The sequence below is a fragment of the Populus alba genome, chromosome 19 (assembly GCF_005239225.2).
Source record: "Populus alba chromosome 19, ASM523922v2, whole genome shotgun sequence".
NCBI lineage: Eukaryota > Viridiplantae > Streptophyta > Magnoliopsida > Malpighiales > Salicaceae > Populus > Populus alba.
Window position 1 is genome coordinate 18,902,030 of NC_133302.1, and position 20,179 is coordinate 18,922,208.

The window sequence follows — 20,179 nt, forward strand, 5'->3', positions numbered from 1 at the left end:
ATTAAGCAAGAGCTTCTTGACCGACTGCAACACTGGACTTCCATTTCTGTCGATTTTTTCAAACCTTCATTAATGGATCACATGAGCACAGGTTGTTTCCACATAAATACTGAATAATTTCTCGTGAGTAAACCCCTCCAGCTTCCTCAATCAGATATCTTTGCCTTCGACACACAGTTACTCAATAACTTTTGGTCAAGCTGTGGTCAAGGGAGCTAGCTACTGTAAATCTCTACTTGAAAGGCTACAGTATTTCCACTGCTCTCTTATTACTTCGTCCTGCATGGTTGCTGGGACAGCAAACCAGCATCATTACACTGTTATTTCTTGCAATGAAGTGTATTAAGACTCTCATTTCCTTCCTTCCTAACTGATAATGTTTCAAAATTGTTTTCAGATATTGAACATCAGTAAATCCACCCTGGAGGATCCCTAATAAGTGGTTTGTAAGACTTGCAGGCCTCCAATTCTGCTCTGGTTCACTGACGATCATAAAAAGTCTGTTCATAGTTCATTCTATTAATTAACCATTCGATCCATCTGGTATTTTAAACTTTAATCCATCACAATTTTTTCACGAATGTTTAGAAACGATACTGCAGTGCTATTTTTCATTTGAAGACTGAAATAAATTAGAACACTGAAAATGTTACTGCTGTTCCTGCTACCATGGACTGGAGAAAGAAAGGTGCTGTTACTCCTATCAAGGATCAAGGCTAGTGTGGTAAGTTCTACCATTGCACCAAGCAATGCCCCCTTACCACTGCTTTTATGCTACAGACTATCTCTCGCATGCGTATGTATTGATGTCATAATGCCTGGTTTGTGACAAAATCAGGCAGCTGCTGGGCCTTTTCCACTGTGGTAGCTACTGAGGTAAATTGGTTTCCTTATCGGAGCAAGAGCTTGTAGAGGGTGACACTAAAGGGGAGGATCAAGGCTGTGAGGGTAGTCTCATGGAAGATGGATTTGAATTCATAATCAAGAACCATGGCATCATATGAAAAACACGTTTTTTCATGCGTTTAAATCATCGAAATTCTTATGAATTTTTATTTTAATCTTTAATTTTTCTAAAAAAAATGTTGAAGAAAAAACCATGTCTTTGTTAAATAAATAAAAAAAATGCATAATTAAGAAGAAGAATTTTGAATTCAGAATTATACAATCAAAATAATTAAAATTCTTTCAGTAGTTATAAAATTAAAAATTAAAAAAAAAAAAAAAAAAAAAAAAAAAACAATTTGTCTTGAGAGTGGTTTGCAGAGGCAAAAAGACTAGCATATATATACTGAACAATTCCTCGTATTATATTACAAAGCAAAGATGGACTCTGTCCAATTCATGTCAGCCCACTACATGAGCTTAGGGCTTATAAAAAGAGCTTCAGCCGAACATGATTATGTGCTCTCTGTCGGAGGGCGAGTGGGTCAAGCAAGCCCACTAATTCAAATGAACCCAGAAGAAGCGCGTGTACTAACGCTCCGGCCACGGTGCTTTTTATTTGAATCGCTCGAGGACCCATTGATCCGAACTCTAGCTCCAATCTGGTGGCAAGAAACCCCCATCTTTTTTTTTTTACCAAAATAAATAAAGATAACACCCTATCCATGACCCGGGCGTAGACCCGGTTCAGGTCTCGTAACATTTCACGGCATGTTCATCTTCTGGACCCAGACTTACTTTTCCACCCCAGCCGAGTCAGTGGGCTCTGTCTTTTTGTCTCGTAAAGCTGTTGACTTTGATGCCCCCATCATTTCGTTGTTGAAACTTAATATTCCCTCACAAAGATCCAAATAAAAACTGACCTCTAAATTATAAGGTGGGCTAAAGCCCATTGACGTCATGGTGTTCGACATGAAATCATAACGAATCTTTTTTAAAAAAATATATATAATCTGTAAGAACTTAGTTCTTACTGATCCGAGCTAGATTAAATTTTTTTTAAAACATACAAAAGAAATATGTAGATATTATTAATATTTTTTTTAGTAAAATAAATTTAAATCATGTTAAAATTGAATTTGATTTGATTGATCAACTTAATAGATTTAAAAACAACCAAGATAACTAGTAAAAACACGGTTTAATTCACAAAAATTTAAAAATAATATATTTTTTAATAACATTAAAATAATAATATATTGGATTGATCTGGGTCTACTTTGGTTTACTGGTCAAATTCACGACTCGAATCATGAGACTATAATAACCCTATATAAAATAAATTAAAACAAATTATCAAGCTCAGTTCTTAATAAATCCAATATTAAATAATGGAAAATTGAAAATTTTTAATTAAAATAATAAAAAAATAATTGACTTGAGTCAACTTGTCAAAATTGTGATTCGGGTTATGAGATAAAGATAACATCATAAAAAGTTTTTTTAAAAAAAAAAATTGACTTGAGTTAACTTGTTAAACTTGTGATCTGGGTCATGAGATCAGGATAATCTCATAAAAAGTTAAAAAAAAAAAATAACCCGAGCCAACTTAGATTAATCTAACAAACCCGCGGCCAAGGTTATGAGACCGTCATAATCATATAAAAAATAAATTAAAACAAATTATGAATTCTAATTTTTAATAAACATATTGTTAAAGGTTAAAAATGAAAAAAAAAATCAATATAGAAATAGAACACAATAAACAATCTGAGTCTACATAGGTTAACCTGTAAAATAAGTTATCCGAGAAATAAGACTAAAATAATCTCATAGAAAGCAGATTAAAATAAATCATGAAGCTGATTTATTGAAAAGATAAAATTAAAAAACTCAAAATAAAAAAAGACAAGAAAAAGAACTCAAGTCAATTAGATTAATCTATTAAACTCACATCACGAGTCATGAGATCAAAATAATCTCATAGAAAACAAACTAAAACAAATATAAAAATCTAATTTCTAATTAATTCAATGTTGGATGATGAAAAAAAAAAAAAAATCAATTAAAAAAATAAAAAACAAACTCGAGTCAATCCATTAAACTCATAATATGGGTTATTAAACTAACCTAACTATATATAAAGCAAACTATAATAAATTATGAAATTTAATTTTTAATAAATTAAACAGTGAAGCATAAAATTAGAAAAAAATATATAGATTTACAAAAAAAAAAAGAAGCAAAAAAATAATAATTATTGAAATGAATAGTATTTTAGGTGTTGCACATTAACTAAATAATATAATAATAACTAATAATCTCTCTGCAATGCTCCCTAAATCAGGTAATATTATTTTAAATAGTATAATTTAAATAGTTAAATTATGCATGTTTGAAGTGGTAGCATAACACACGGCTTGAACTCTTTGCTGTCATGCATGAGAGACAATCCCCAGATTCAGGTTCTTATTTATGTGAAGCAAAGTAAATTATCTTTAAGCTATTGCTTTCGTTTTTGGCAATCATAAGACAAGTACTCCACCAAGTTACCAACTAATCAATAATTAAATAATATTTAGAGTGAGCTAGAAGTTATTTTTAAATATTTTTTGTTTGAAAATATATTAAAATAATATTATTTTTTAATTTTTAAAATTTATTTTTGATATAAATACAATTTAAAGCTTTTTTTTTTATAAAAAAAATACAGTTTAACAACAATTTAATCACCAAACAAATGAAGAGTCGGTTTGGCTTCTCAAAACCGTTGAATATTTAAAGAAATATATTTGAAGCAAGAACACATGACTACGTGGGCTGCTGCTATAATTAAGTTTTGTAAGAGGACAACACAATAAAACAAGTTTCATGGTTAAATCATACTTTATAAAGGAAAGAAAAAACACAAGGAAACTCATTTTATAAGCAATTAGTTCGACTAAGTGGCCCTGCCATTAATTTGCTGCTTATGACCCACCTCTAGCACGATATGCAAGGGCAGGGATGATACCTTCCGACCGAAGCTTCCATGTTTTTCCTAGCTACATGTGCCCTTGCTCGCCACTAGATTTTCAAAAAAAAAAAAAAAACAGAAAACAATGTATTTAGCCTCTAAAACATTGTCTTCTTATCATCAAACGTCGACATTTTCGAAGGAGTTGAAAGAGGGGGAAAAGAAGAACATTATCCTTCCTAGAAGGAGTAGTCATTTTATCTCTAGGCTTCTTGTATTTCAGTATGTTTTTATAAGAGTGTTTTTTAATATCATCATATAAAATCCATAAAAATATTTTAATAAAACATTGATTTATCTAAAAATAATTGAATCATGTTATTATCAAATGAGCTTTAGATTACTATCGAGTTGGTAACCACTATTACGCAATAATTTTTCAAGTTATAAGAACTTGTTTAAAAATATAGTTGTAATTATTTATCAAAGTACTTTTTACTCATAAATATATTAAAATAATTTTTTTATTTTTTAAAATTATTTTTAATATCAATATATTAAAATATTTTTAAAATAAAAACTCAAACCATAACTAAATACAAAGAGGATCCAGCACATTCGTATCAGCAACGCCAGCCAAATGGCCTCTTTGGTGCCTCCACATAAAGCGGATGATGACATATTCGTTTTGCCAAAACTTTTACTAATCACTAGTTGCTTTTCTTTTCCTTTCTTTTTTCTTGTTAGGTGTTATCGGGAAGAGTATTATTATTATTATTATTATGATAAAGACTGAATGAATAATAATTACTATAAAAATAAAAAGTTGCTCTGATTTTTTTTAAGGAGGTATTTATTAAATTCGGACCGTGGCCTCTTGTGAGTGTAATAACATCAAATCTAGGCCAGGCACATATTAATATTTCAAGTTATGTTTAGGATTTTAGAACATGATCACATCTAAATATAAAAAATGTCAGGTCACTCTCAGTTCCAACAACTTGTCCACTTCCGACCGACTTGGATCTGAACCTCAAACTCGAGCTTGCTGTGTACTAGCTAGTAGACATGAAAGAAAAGAAAGAGTGAGTGTGGTGAAATAGAGAGCACATGGGGATAGTTGATTAGGCAACATCATCATAATGTTGACTGTCGTATTACGTGAAATAATTAATTTAATTAAAAATTTTAATTTAAGTTATTAAGTAAAATTTTAAAATATAATTTATATTATTTTTTTAATATATCTTTTCAAGTTAAAATTCTTTGAAATTAAAATTTAGATAAACTTATATTATCTTATATTTAATTTTTATCATATAAATAAAAATGGTAATATTTAAACTCGTAATTGCTTAATCATCAAAACTTTAATATCATGTCAAAGAATTAATTTAATCCAAAAACTTAATTTTATTAAATAAAATTTTAAGATATAATTTATATTATTCTGTAATAAAATATAATATGTACTTCCATGTGACTTTAGCCTCCTTGTGGCATTCGGAACTGCTTAATTGACCTGGTGGATAATTGATCATAATTAATTTATATAAATTAGATGTAGATAAGAGGAAAAAACCATTTGCGAGATCCATATTGGTTGAGTTCACGGGGCACAGGTGACTAGTGGCTATCACCTTGTGAGCAAGACTTTACAAGGGGACTAAAACATATGATTTGTGGCGTATGATTCGTGGAAATAATTGAAAACTAAATTGATGCTGATTGATTTAATTATTGAGATACTCTATCATCCAGAACAAAATTATTAAACCGGCTTGTCATATGATTTGATATAAAACACGGGTTATAATTTGAATAGGTTAATCTGAATTGATCCAATTAATTATTAAAACGATGTTGTTTAGAAAGATATTTTTTAAAATTAAACCAAATTTTAATTAGATTAAATGTATCGTAAGTTAATTAACTCGCCATGTTAATTAAATCAACTAAAAATTAATTTTTTTTAAACATGACTATAACTTGGACTAAGCTAACCAATCTCATGCTGACCCAATAGGTCATATGAGGTTTAATAAATGTGATCTACAATGATTTCAATCTAAAGGAGTGCTCTTGAACTAGTTTAGAGAAATTATTTTCTGTACTAGTATAAAAAAATTACATGAACTAGATTTTTTTTATGCTATTCTAGGCTTCTTGATCTTTGTATTCTAACACTATAGTTTTGATCAAATTAACCCTAAATTTAAACCCAACCAAAGGTAAGAAAAAAAGAAGAAGAGAAGATTTTGGTCCAACCAAACCCAGTATCTAAACCTCTCTCTCTCCAATAAACAACCTCTTTTAAATTGTTCAAGGCTAATCTTTCCACTAGCAGTCATCCCTAAGCTTTACTTTGCACCAACTTGTTTGTTCTAACGACCCTTTCCCTTGATTGTTTTTCCTAGACCTAATTTTGCATTAACTTTCTTAGTTTAACCACTCTTCTCACCAATAATTTACTCTCAAACACCAACCTATCAACCAATAATAAAATAACACATCAATCAATAACTCAACTTTTTTAAAAAACATATATTCCTTATCATCTTTCCTTTTCCACCATGTAAACTTATATGATTTTGAATATCGATAAATACCAAAAAGGTTAAAATAGCCTCATACAAGCATATTTAACATTCTGTATTACTCTTAAACTTCTATATATATCCAAATTATACATTTTATATTAACAAACATCAAAGCATTAAAAATAATATTAACAAAAGTTTACAACCTGAAATTAGAAACATTAAAGCACTAAATCTAAGTTAAGGACTTTATTAACAAAATATAAGTGTATTTATATCAATAAACACAACGCAATAAATCTAACAATTTTTAAAATTTGACAATGAAAGCAGTACACACAATTATAACCGTAGGAACTATAATAAAATTTGTTAAATAAAAAAAAAATTATAAGAGTGTTTTCGGAATTAAAAAAAAAAAAAAAAAAAAACTCCAAATTGACTGTGACCCATATTCACGTGAACAGCAAGGAGATCGAGGGTCACAGAAGTGCACATTCTCCTAGTCTACACAGTGAGGACAAACAGGGCCCGATCCTGCAAAATACTTTTTTCCATCCCTCTAATAATAATTAATAGTTTTAGATCTGGAAAAATATAAGTTATTCTAAATTTTAGCCTTCATAAGAAACGTTTTCTAATTTGACCCCTCAATAAACATGTGTACACCAAGAATGATAGGTTTCATGGTAGAAAAGTGATTCAACTGATGATTTCTCTTTCCTCACCTTTTACAAGTGACTTTTTATCTCTTTTTTCAAAGTTAAGGACGGAAGAATAAATGAAATAAAATTTTGATTTAAAATAAAAATTATCATGAATTTAGTATGAGATATGTAATTTTCTTAAAATTTACTTTTCAATTATCTTTCTTTTAAGTTTTTATGTTTGTGATAATCTGAAATCTAATTCTATTAATTTAATTAGGTTATGAAAAGATTAAATAGAAATTTTTTTTTTTTAAAATGAACTAATTCATAATTCATTATTTATATGAACAATGAAACCAACCCCGTATCATTTAGTTGTTTTTTTAATGGATCAACATGATATAAATTTTATATTATTTTTTTAATAATTTTAGAAAACAAATAGTCTTAATCAATAGGTAAATTAACTCAAAGTTATTTTTAACAGTTAAAATAAAAACACATATTGCCCGAAATTAAAACGCTATTACTTGATTTCAACAAGTTGAAAAGTAGTATTTTTATTTGAGCTAGCACACCCATGATTCATAATTAATTAACTCCCATAAGAAAACGATTAAAGCTTGAATGTTAAGGTAATTCTTCATGCAACAATGTTAAAAATCTCCATAATTAACCATTCAGTAGGTAATTTAGTGGTAAGAATTTAGGATTAAAAAATTTGTTCTTTCCATAATCTTAGGTTCGAGTTATATAGTTGTTAATATGATGATCACTGGAAGCTTACATGATCGTTAACTTCAGAGTCCGTGAGATTAGTCGAGGTACACGCAAACTGGCCTGAACATCTAAGTTAATAAATAAAAAATCTCCATGATTGCTTTTGATTATTATTTTAAATGATGAGACTTTTTTTTCTTCTAAACCCTTATATCCAGAAGTTTACTGAATCCCGACTAATCCAATCAAACCAAATGAGTCCACTAAAGAGTATCAAATGGTGGGACTATATATCTATCTTTTTATAATGTATTCAAACATAAATATCAGTTAATTATAAATAAAGCAAGCTTGTTGAACACAATGGCTCACGAGTTGTCACTTGTCCCCGATCCATTCATGATATTTTAGCCTTTGCATTTAATTCCCTCTCGCTTTCTGGTACGTCTCTATCTTTTTCTAAGGCATATGCATGCCGATAAACTCCAAAACAGATGAAAATAATATAGTTGGCATCATGGCTTTGTTAATAATAATAATAATAATAATAAACACAACTTAATTACCTAACCATGTCTTAAAAATGGACTTAATCTATCGACACCATGTTTGCTAGCTACTCCCTTTGTTCTCTGTCATCATTTATTGTCTTGTATTAAAAAAAGAAACCTAGATATTAAATTCATCTTATCTTTGGTTGAACGGTTGAACTGCAGTATAATAGTGATCGATTGAAATTATGATAATAAATGATTTTTAAAGTGTTTTTGTCTAGAAATATATTAAAATAATTATTTTTATTTTTGATATTTGCACATTAAAATAATTCAAAATCATAAAAAAATTAATTTAAAATTTAAAAATTTAAAATACATTTAAAATACAAAAATAAAATCAATCGTGTAAATTGAAATTAGAAATTACCAACCAGTCAGGATAGTTTGTTAATTGTTATCATCTTTGTATTTCATGTCTGTCTTTTTGTTTCTTTTTTTCTCATTTTGTTCAACTTTTGATTTTAACGAAAAAAAACTTTTTTTGTTTTTAATATGGATATCTGGATTAACTTGTGTATACCTCTACTAATTTTACAAGTTCTGAAGTTAATAACCATGTAAGTTTCCAATGACTTTAAGATATATAAAACTCGAACTGACAATCTCTAGAAAATAAATTTAAAATTTCACCAATTTAGTTATATTTTTAGAATTATAAAATACTTGTTTGATTGGATATCTTCTTTCATTATTTTTTTCTTATAAAATACTCAATAGAATACTCGAATTATTAAGAGATCGTGCTGTTTAGTGTTGGGGGAATATGCTCCTATCCCTTATCCAAATCTCTACTTGTGTCAAACCGAAATAAACCTATTACATGTGCCTGACTGTATTACGTGTGTGGTAATGAGATATATAGTATTTTTATAAAAATATTTTTTAGTTAAAAATATATCTTTTAGATTTTATTTTTATTTTTAATATTAATACATTAAAATCATTAAAGATCTAAAAATATTAAATCAATGTTATTTCATGCGGAAAGTATTAAAAAAAAAAAACAAATTGAATTGCAAAAATAAACCCACTTTAAATGTTCTAGATTTAGTGTAAGTTTGAGACAACGTTTCAACAACAACTAAAGTTTTAAAAAATCTTGAAAATTTATTTTGGTTCAAATTATTTTTATTTTATTTTTTAGATAGTTTTGATATACTTCTAAATATTTAAATCTCGTCCAAACTCTAAATGACACAAGTGTGGCCCAACTAACCACTAGAGGTTTTTTTTTTTTGTATTTTAAAAGTGTTTTTTTTTAAATTAATTTTTTAATTTTTTTCTTTACTTCAAATAATTTTGTTTTTTGTATTTTTAGATTATGTTGATATACTGATATCAAAAATAAATTTTTTTTTTTAAATATAATTTAATATATTTTTAAATAAAAATATTTTAAAAAATAACCACAATCATAGACAGACACAAGAACCGATCTCAACTTCACCTTCAGGTCACAGACTTGTTAATTTCTAGCTTGACCTTCAAGCACCCTAACGTGGCTTAACCCCAAGCGTCTTGAACCAGATTCTAGCTTGATCCATGGATGCCCCAGACTAGATCTTGGCTAGATCCCAAGTGTTCTTGACTTGGTTCTGGTTTGTTTCTTGAGCTCCAGATTGGATTGCCCATGTACATTAACGAGTCTAACATGTACTTGATACATACTCATTTGTTTGAGTCTCGAACCAAACATAACTCCCAAATCATAAGCTCATAATATAAAAACTTGTTTCGGAAACTTCATAAGACAATTTATTTTTAATTGAAACTTGTTGCTAGTTTTTATTTTATTAAAAAATGAAAATAAATTAACAAGTTTTCATATGTTAATTTCTTTTTCTATTGTTTTTTCTTAAAATAATAAACAAAATGATACGTACCAAACAACTCATTATTAATTTATTCCTAGCAATAATCCATGGAATATGTTTAGGCAAGAACTACGTACTTTATTATAGTGGTAATTTTATCTTCAAATATGAGGATTTGATATGATTTTACCTAGGAAACTTGGATGTTTTTTGTTCTCAATGCATACCTTAGTAAACAGAAGTCGTGTGGAACTATATATTTCATCCAAATCCTTGTTCCAAGGGGGAAAAAAAAACTTTATATAAGAAGAAGGCAGAGGATGAACTTAGTAAATAGATGTGTTTTTCACGTTAGAAAAATTATTATAATTAATACTTTGACTCAAATAACCTTTTTTAATATCCAAGTAGAGAGGGATTTAATCTCCATACATCAATATTATATAATCCAAGCATGCATACCCTTGCTTTTTATAAGGAATAATTCAAGAAAATTAAAGGAAGGCAACTCGTGGATTACAACTTATTCAATGACCCTACAAAACTATTTTTCAAAACTCGTGGGGATAAAGAGTCCAAAACGAACTGGTTCGATAAAAATAAATAAATAAAAATCAAACAAGAGCAGCAGGTCACCAGTCCATTAAAGGCTGTTTGGTCCCTTCCCCCGTTTTACACGTACGTGTTCTTTTATTTAAATTCCTTCATCCACTCAATTATGAGCTCTTCCTATACAAATATGAAAAAACAATATTATTTTTGAAGAATATTTTTACTATATAGTTTCTAAAAAAAGGTTCCGCTTTTCCATCTGCCCACTTGCTATATAGATATATGCGCTGATTGGCAAATTTGAGTGGGCAGTGCTAGTTTATTGAGAGCTTGAGTAAGATTCCAAAAGCTGCGAAAAGCAATCCTTATCCTACTTTGTTAGGGTATGTTGACGAAGGCAACGATGAACAGTGCTAAAAACTTTTGCCGTTCTTTGCTATCCACATGTGGATGGTAATTTCTAAAAGTAAAATTAGAGGGAGAATCTGTCAAATATAAAATCTTTAGTGCAATAAACACTTTAACTGATAAGTTATTAAATTTATTTTTTAATAATAATAATAAATTTAAGTTTTTTCAAGATATAATCATTAATTTTAAAATTTATGATATTAGTTGATATGCATTCAAGCTGGTTTGAATACCTATATTAATAAAGTAAAACTTTATCAATTGTATATTTATACATGAATTGATAAATAAAAATTTAAGTAGTTTTTTCTAATCAAATTTTTACCACTTGATCGTAAGGTCACTTGCTTTTGTGGGGGTTTCTTGACTTGGAAAATTGGAAACCATAAATAATGTATAGTAAAAACTTTCAGAAAAATAATAAAAATTCTGAAACTTGGCCTAAAATCAGTTGTTAAGCCAATTTTTACTTTGCTCATGAAGTTTTTGGCAAGCCAGATTTAGATCATAGCCGTGAAATACAATCTTAAAGGCACCGGCATCATAATTTTGCTTAGTTTTACGGCGGAGACGCACCTTTTTCTAATGGAGTGCAATTGAGTGGAAAAAAAAAAAAAAATCTTTGCTTGTCATTATTAATATAGTAGAGGAAATGTTTATACGAAATTGTTGACATTTTTATAGAATTTGTCCAAAAGATTAAAGAAGTTTGCTCAATTTGTAATTCGATTCTTACCCATGATTTGTATTATTGCAGAAAATTACCAAGGGACATTAACATATATGCTGTTGATATGATGATTATTATGAATACTCACGATATATGATTATAAATACTATTTATTAAGGGTAATTTTTTATATCAAAATTAAAAAAAAAACATTACAAAATTAATTTAAAATTAAAAAAATGAAAAATATAATTAAGATACTGTCTAGGAACACGTGCAAACAACGTTTTATAAAAATTTAATTTTTTAATATATTTTGTATTGTTTTAATGTATTATCTTAAAAATAATTTTAAAAAAATAAAAAATATTTTATATATATTTTAACATAAAAATATATTTTAAAAACAACAGTATAAAAAACATTCCGTAAGTCAACTCATTTTTCCAGGCCGGGTCATTTCAGACAGTCACTTCCTTGTTTTTACCAAGAGGAACAGAAAGATGATAGAACTACGAAATCCAGTAGTAGTTACAAAATCGTTGGGCTATCAAGTAGTATTGGATACCGTGAGATCATCAGTGATGTCTTAATTAGGACAAAAGCTCGACAGATCTGGCATTATAATTTAAAGAACAGCTTTATAATTCCTGCAAGGCCAGCCTCCATGAAATGTGACGTATACGAATGTTTTATACCTATCTTCAGCTCTCAAAATGCGTACAAGAAAGAAGACAATGAAAAAGTTCTTTTGAGTCACCTCCAAGAAAAGAAACTTTAATTACTTATTACAGTTACTTTTTCTTAGTAGTGTTTTATACTGCATTAGTTGTTTAATTTCAAAAAAAATTATTTTTTTTTTAAATTCACCAGCAAAGGCAAACGTGCTCTTTTATCATATTATTTCAGAACCAAACTCATGATGATTCCTATTTTTCAAAGCTAAGGGGGTTGTAATCATCCCCACATGCCACCGTGAAAAGGTTGTAATCATCCCCACATGCCACCGTAAAAAGAATCAATTCAAGATTTCTTATTTTTCTTATCAGAAGCCAAATAAATTAAAAGTTTATATTAAACTGTGATGCATTCCATGTGAAACCCCCTCCATGCCACTCTCTCTCGCCTTCTCATACATTATAAAAAAAACTTGTCCGGGACAACTTTTTCTTCACTCCTCGTCTATAATTTCTCTAGACAAATTCCTAAATATCGCAAAAGACAAACCAGGATGGCTATCTTGTTCAAACCCGGCCTGTTTCTCTCGCTGTTTTTGTTGTTATCTTCTTACCATACAGCAACAGAAGCTTCAAAAGTCGCCCAGAGCCTCAACTTCAACAGTACCTTCAACAATGGTGCCAGTAATGCTAGAGAACTTGCCGGCAAGTGCAACTGGTTCAGAGGAAAATGGGTTTTTGATCCTAAATACCCTCTCTACGACTCAAATTGTCCCTTCATAGATCCACAGTTCAATTGTCAAAAGTATGGCAGACCTGATAGCTATTATCTCAAGTATCGGTGGCAACCTTTTGCATGTGGCTTGCCCAGGTACCCTTGTTTTTTGCCCTCATGTTCAGGAAAAAGTGTTTCTGTTTTTTCTTGGTATATATAAATATACATCATGTTAACAATTTGCAGGTTTAATGGGCTATATTTCTTGGAGAAATGGAGAGGGAAGAAGATTATGTTTGTAGGTGACTCGTTGAGTTTGAACCAGTGGATATCTTTAGCGTGTTTGATTCATTCATGGGTGCCAAATTCAAAGTATACAGTGTTTAGGACAGATGTGCTATCTTCTCTTACATTTGAGGTAAGAATTTGAATTCCAGACTTTCCAGTTGTTGGCTACTTTGAATATTTCTCAACAATCATTACATTTAACCACTCCATGCACGTCCTGTCCTTTTCTCTACTCCTTTTTTGAAGGTAAAGTTGTCGTGCTAGATGCTAAGCTCTGGTCTCCCTCTCTTCCTGTCTTTCTTTTGTGTTCTGGGCTGTTAGTGTGTGGAGTTTTGAGCATTAGAACGATTCTTTTATTCCTGTATATATGGCAACAAAAACCAATCAAAAGAATTTTTTGGAATCAAAGGTTGTTTCCTACTCCACATAGAAATGCCCTTAAACCTTTCCTAGAGTTTGTGTTTTTGCTCAAGGTAGAGAGAAACATAGTTGCATACGAGACAAGGATTGTTTGAGATTATGATATGATTACTTTTTAAAATAGTATTTGGCTTGAAAATAAATTTAAATAATTAATTTAAAAAACAAAAGACATGCTAAACATCCCCTAACTAATCAACAATTATCTGTCTTTTGAGTTGAGTAAAGCTCACTAATCAATTATTACTCCAATGAATCTGTTTATGTTTCAATTTGCGACAATTACGGTCATAATCTCTGGCATGGGCGTCTGTCTTGACCTGTTATTTTCTTCTGGAAATATCGTTTGGAGTTCATATATACTAATTAATTAATGTGGACCGACCTTATTTTAAAATCTAAATGGTGGCCTGAATTAGAAGGGTTAGCATAGTACACTTTGATATGTGTTTGCTTGGAATTGACACTTTCAATTTAAGGACCACTTGATGTATTAATCAAGCATCTCTGTATAGCTCTCTGCTTATATGGCTTTTCTTCCAAGTTATAATTCTGCAATGTGACAAATACTGGACCACCTTTTCTTTTATTGCACATCACTTTAACTAAATTGATACAAACATGTGATAGGCATATGATTCTCTGTATCCACACCAATTATCAAACCTGGTTTATTATTATAGTTTGACTCGAGCCTAGTCTAGATCGTGTTTTTTTTTTTTAAATAATTTTAATTGAATCTAGCTTGACTTGGCTGAACTGGCAAGTCAATGCATAACCGAATTGCCAAGACTTTCCAAACCCATTTTAAAATATAATTTCTTAACTTATAGTAATTGTTATTAACCACTGTTTAGTGTAGCTCTAATCATATGTATACCTCTTTGTCTTAAGAAGCAAAAAAGGAAAACACAACCACATCTTCCAATAATTCATATTCTAAAAGTAATTAAATAAATAAAATAGTTCGCAGTATTAGTTTCACCAAACGTGCATGTGCATGGTCGCATCCTGATCCTGTGCGTTTTTTTGAGCAGGACTACGGAGTCAAGATACTGCTATATCGAACGACGTTCCTGGTAGATCTCGTCAATGACAAGGCAGGACGAGTATTGAAGCTTGATTCGATAAACAATGGCAAGGCATGGCTAGGCATGGACATGTTGATCTTCAACACCTGGCATTGGTGGACCCATACTGGAAGTTCTCAGCCGTAGGTCAACCTTACTTGTGATGTTTTCATTTTGATCTTCATGGCTAATGCGTTTCTATGTTTTACAGATGGGATTATATCCAAGAAGGGGGTAAATTGTACAAAGATATGAACCGGCTAATTGCATTTTACAAGGGACTAACCACCTGGGCTAGATGGGTCAACCGAAATGTTGATCCTTCTAAAACCAAAGTCTTCTTCCAGGACGTTTCTCCTACACATTATGTGTAAGCCTCTCTCCCCTCTGCCTTCCTAGTTCTTAGTTTTCATGGCGGTGAATGGCATGGTTCCTGTGCGTCAACATGAAGAAACTATGTTTTTTTTTTATATTTGATGAACAAGGTTTTCTTCGGCTCCTTCCGAGTCAGGAGACTAATCCTTAGCGTGGCTTGAGTATGCGATGTTTAGCGAGCACAACTATCATTTTTTTTTTTTGGATTTGAGAAAATCCTACCTCCTGAAAAACGTATTTTGTGGGCTCAGATACTTGAGTAAAATATAGGTTGTCCTAGACTCTTACAAGAGGTGCATGTTCTGACTCGAACTCGAGATCTGTTGTACAGATCTCAAACCCTTTACCACCACGCTACACTCTTTGGAGACTAGCACAACTACCATGCTAGAGGCTCGAAACCATGTTGATGTGATAATGTTCATGTTAATAGATTAATTGACGCGAGCATTTTAGCGTGTCTTTCATCAATATTATAGCATTTTAGTACCTCAGCAAATAATCCTACTTTATTGTTGTTGCAAAAACAGGGGCGGGGACTGGAATGAGCCATCAAAGTCATGTGCTGCTGAGACACAACCGTTCTTTGGAACAAGGTACCCAGCAGGAACACCGTTAGCTTGGGCTGTAGTTAACAAGGTTTTGAGCAGGATTAAGAAACCAGTCTACTTATTAGACGTGACCACACTTTCTCAGTACCGAAAAGATGCACATCCTTCGCATTACGGCGGCGACAATGGCGGCACAGATTGTAGCCACTGGTGTCTACCTGGATTGCCTGATACTTGGAACCAGCTTCTATACGCAGCCCTCTTCGGTTGATTGTGCTCAAATGGCATTAACTATATATGGTACTGTAATTTAGTCATTGTTTTTAGATGATCGATCATTGTTTCAATGATGGTACGCATAGGAGTTTATTCTTGTTCTTAGAGTGCCTGCTGGCAATAATGAGAGATGTGATTCTTCAATTGTAAATTTAGATCCTTTTGGCAATGAGATTGCCATGAAATGAAAGAAATACGCTCCAAATCAAAAGGCCTATTATTGAGATTGGAGATGATCTTTCAAAAGTGTTCATTAACTTGAATGAAAACACTAATGGCCATGTCCTATAAAGTTTTCTTGGATCAAAACTTGTGGTAGCTAAGGAGGAGGCACAATATTTTTTTGAGATTTTTTTTTCACAAGGTTAAATCTCTCATCAACATATCTCCACAGTAGGACTGCACTCTTTCTATCGTTTGGGCTTAGTTAAATAGAAGATTCGGAAAAGCCCAATTCTGGAGAGCTTGAACTTGTAGACTGACAGACAAGCCCACTGTCCAAAGTCCTAATATCATAAGATCTAGGGGCCTTTAAGAGAATTCGATGGTTGAAATTAGTAGGGTTCGCTTGTGTAATTTTTGTCAACAAATTTATTTGCGTTTTTCTTCATGTAATAGCACATAGATGTTAGATACAATTCGGAATTCGATCTGGTTGAAGATTTGAATCACCGAGATGATGTTTTTGACAAAGTTTCTAATAAAAAAAATAAAATGATATTATATTAGATTTTTTAAAAAAATTAAAAATATATTATTTAAAATTGATCAATTTAATTTCACTCATGTTTGTTTTATTCAATAAAATTATGAGTTATTCTATAAAATCACTCGAGTTTAATTAGATAAATATTAAAAAAAAAACATAATCTAAACTAAACTTAAACAAATTTTTTTTTTTTTAGTTATCAAACCCAATTTGAATAATAAATGGACATGATGACTCAACAATTCAAAATCTAATTTATATCAGGTTTTTTTTAACTATTTTAAATATTAATCTAATTAAAATAAAATGAATGGACTAAATTCTATTAAAATTTGATCATGTTAATTTATTTTTTTATTTTTTATTATTAAAGAAGATATTGTTTTAATTAAGATGAATCTAAATTTACTCAACCCCCTAATAAAAAACTTAAAAAATAGAAAAACAAAACTTAAACCCAATATGCGATAGGAGGGGAACTGATTAGCTTGTAAAACGGAAGTGGGTCTTGATAGTCTCTGCTTACACACGTGGCAAACAGATATGCATCCATGTGTCATCTCCTCAAATGGCTAACCTAAGCCGGGAAGCCCTATCCTCTTACGTGTGCCATCCATCTTTTGTATAGCTGAGTCACCTTCTTCTCTGTACAGTACCAACACGTTGCTCCATGCACCAACACATGTCAACTCCATGCACACCCCACCTCCATTTCCTCAGGCCGCCATAGGCCATCACCTCTCCCTTTTTAACGCCAATCTTCTCCTCTCCTCTTCATTCCTATCCCAACACCAAATCAAATCATCATACATACAGTTCTCATACATTACCCGCAAGGAAAAGAAAGAAAACACAAGGAGATCTAGTTGACTTTGTTACCTTCTTGAAACATTAGCAGCAATGGCATCTCAGCAATCCAGGAGAGATCAGAGCGCAACAAGTGAGAGAGAGATTTATGTGGAGAGAGAAAGAGTCCCAAAAATGGCTAGCCATTTTGAGTCTTTGATAGAGAAACCAAAAGAATCAGTTGTCGTCGAGGAAAACATCGGTGAAGGTGGCAATGAAACGGGAGCCCAGTACTTTGAGTCTCTTGCTGACAAAATGAGGGGAGCCAGGACGGATGTTTCTGGTGATAAAGAAAGGGAAAGAAGAGAAGAATTAGAAGAACAAGAAAGGAAAGCAAGAGAGGGTTATTCTGTTGGAAAATGTAAAGTGGAAGGGGTTGGAAAAGAAACCGAAGGCAAACAAGAGAAGAATGGCAGTGATCGATTTAACAAAGATCAACAACTTTCTCTCGATGAAATAACGAAGTTAAGAGAAACGGCGCAAAAAAATTCGTTCGAGGCTTTAAATGCAGCTGAAAAAAAATATGAGAAAGCAAAAGAGAAGGCAAGCCGAGTTGTGGGTTCTGCAACTATTACTGTGAAAGAGAAATTTCCTCAAGCAAAAAACACTGTTGCTGAGAAGGCTGCACAACCCAAAGACATTGCTGCGGAGAAGGCCGCACAAGCCAGAGACATTGCTGCACAGAAGGCCGCACAGACAAAGGACATTACTGCACAGAAGGCCGCACAAGCAAAGGACACTCTAGTTGAAGGGGCTCAAAAAACTACCCATTATATCGCAGAGAAGGGAGCACAGACAAAGGACATTACTGCACAGAAGGCCGCACAAGCAAAGGACACTCTAATTGGAGGGGCTCAAAAGACTACCCATTATATCGCAGAGAAGGGAGCACAGACAAAGGACATTAGTGCACAGAAGGTCGCACAAGCTAGAGACATTGCTGCACAGAAGGCTGCACAGACACAGGACATTGCTGCACAGAAGGCCGTACAAGCAAAGGACACTCTAGTTGAAGGGGCTCAAAAAACTACCCATTATGTCGCAGAGAAGGGAGCACAAGCAAAAGACACGATTATTGAAGGTGCTAAGAAAACTTCAGAGTATGTTGTAGAGAAGAGCAAAGGGGCCATGGATTATACAGTAGAGAAGGCAGTAGCTGCTAAAGATGTGACTGTGGAAAGTGGCAAAGAGGCCGCTTATTATGTAGAGAAAGTGGCTGTGGATGTGAAAGACAAGGCCGCTGCAGCTGGATGGACTGCTGCTCATTACACAACTGAAAAAGCTGTGGAGGGGACTAAGGCAGCCGCGAGGGCAGTAGAGTATGCTGGTCAGAAGACCACCGAGCTTGCAGGGAAGCCACTGGGTGCTGCTAAAGAGACTGCTGCGTCTACTGGTGAAAGTATCAAGGAGTATACGGCTAGGAAGAAAGAGGAGGCCGAGAGAGAACTTGAGGCTCGAAAAGCTGCAGAAGGACAGGTATAATTCACAGAAATGTGTATGTATAAGTTCTTTAAGTTTATGATTTGAACTGAATTGAATTGAAGTGAACTGATTCCACTATAGGTTAAAAAAAGAAGAAGAGAAAAGATTGATGCTTGAAGCTTGTCTTTCCAATTGAACATGTAAAAAAATGTAGACTACATGATTGCATTTGTACTTGCAATAGAAATTGAATTTGTGTTGCCTATTGAGGATGATTAGAGGAGTTTCCAGGGAGGAGAATACAGGGAAGAATCACAAGTTCATGCAACAGGAGGTCAAGAAGCAGAGGAAGCGAGCGTCACAAACAAATTCAGCGAGAAAGTCGCCCCAGAAGGCGACGAACAAGAAGAAGAACAATATTGGCGGCGGCAGCAGCGACAAGAAGGAAGCAGCATACTGGGCGCCATTGGCGAAACTATAGTGGAGATTGCTCAAGCAACCAAAGATCTAGTTATTGGGCAAGATCCACCTGGAGCTGGGAAGAAGGGTGGCTACGAGGCAAGCCATTTGGAGTATGGGAAGCAAGAAGAACATTAAAGAAGAAAATAAGAGAAGTTCTTAACTCTGCTGAAATCGAGTGAAAGATGAAGATAGATGTCTCATGGGCTTTTGTCGACTGGTTGATGTTGTGTCTAAATCTATAGTTTGTTTTTTTGCTATTGGGAGTGTTGAATAATTTTGAACATCGCTCTGCATTCAGTGCAGCCATGTTTCAATAATACACTTGACTTGATGACCATGCTTTTCTCTTTTGAGGTAGGAAACTGGTTTGTTGCAGCAGATTTTGGGTGGCCATTACTTGGAGAACGCAGGTACACTGTGGCAGATGATCATCCAAGGTTGACACTCATGGTCCAAAAACGTTGAGCCATTTTTAATCGTATGTTAATTGAGTTATAATCGTATATAATATAATATAAATTTTGTTTTTAAAATTTATCGAAACAATGGTTAACCCTTTTATTTATTTATTTATTTATTAATGAAAAACTAAAGAGAGTTTATATATATGTTT

General features: G+C 32.1%; 2 protein-coding genes across 3 annotated transcripts; both read left to right on the plus strand.

Annotated features, from left to right (window-relative positions):
* The first annotated feature begins 12,798 nt into the window (after positions 1-12,798).
* LOC118056637 (protein trichome birefringence-like 39) lies at positions 12,799-16,358 on the plus strand. Its single transcript, XM_035068903.2, has 5 exons — positions 12,799-13,303; positions 13,394-13,565; positions 14,893-15,068; positions 15,137-15,295; positions 15,831-16,358. The coding sequence occupies exons 1-5, from the start codon at positions 12,987-12,989 to the stop codon at positions 16,120-16,122; spliced, it is 1,116 nt and encodes a 371-aa protein (XP_034924794.1). The 5' UTR covers positions 12,799-12,986; the 3' UTR covers positions 16,123-16,358.
* A 1,276-nt stretch (positions 16,359-17,634) lies between these two features.
* On the plus strand, positions 17,635-19,938 carry LOC118056638 (uncharacterized). 2 transcript variants are annotated; one of them, XM_035068904.2, is made up of 2 exons: positions 17,635-19,158; positions 19,384-19,938. In XM_035068904.2, exons 1-2 carry the CDS (start codon positions 17,737-17,739, stop codon positions 19,699-19,701), a joined length of 1,740 nt encoding a protein of 579 aa, XP_034924795.1. In that variant the 5' UTR covers positions 17,635-17,736; the 3' UTR covers positions 19,702-19,938. The 2 variants fall into 2 exon arrangements, with proteins under 2 accessions (XP_034924795.1, XP_034924796.1); XM_035068905.2 differs by having other exon boundaries at positions 19,396-19,938.
* The last annotated feature ends 241 nt before the right edge of the window (positions 19,939-20,179 follow it).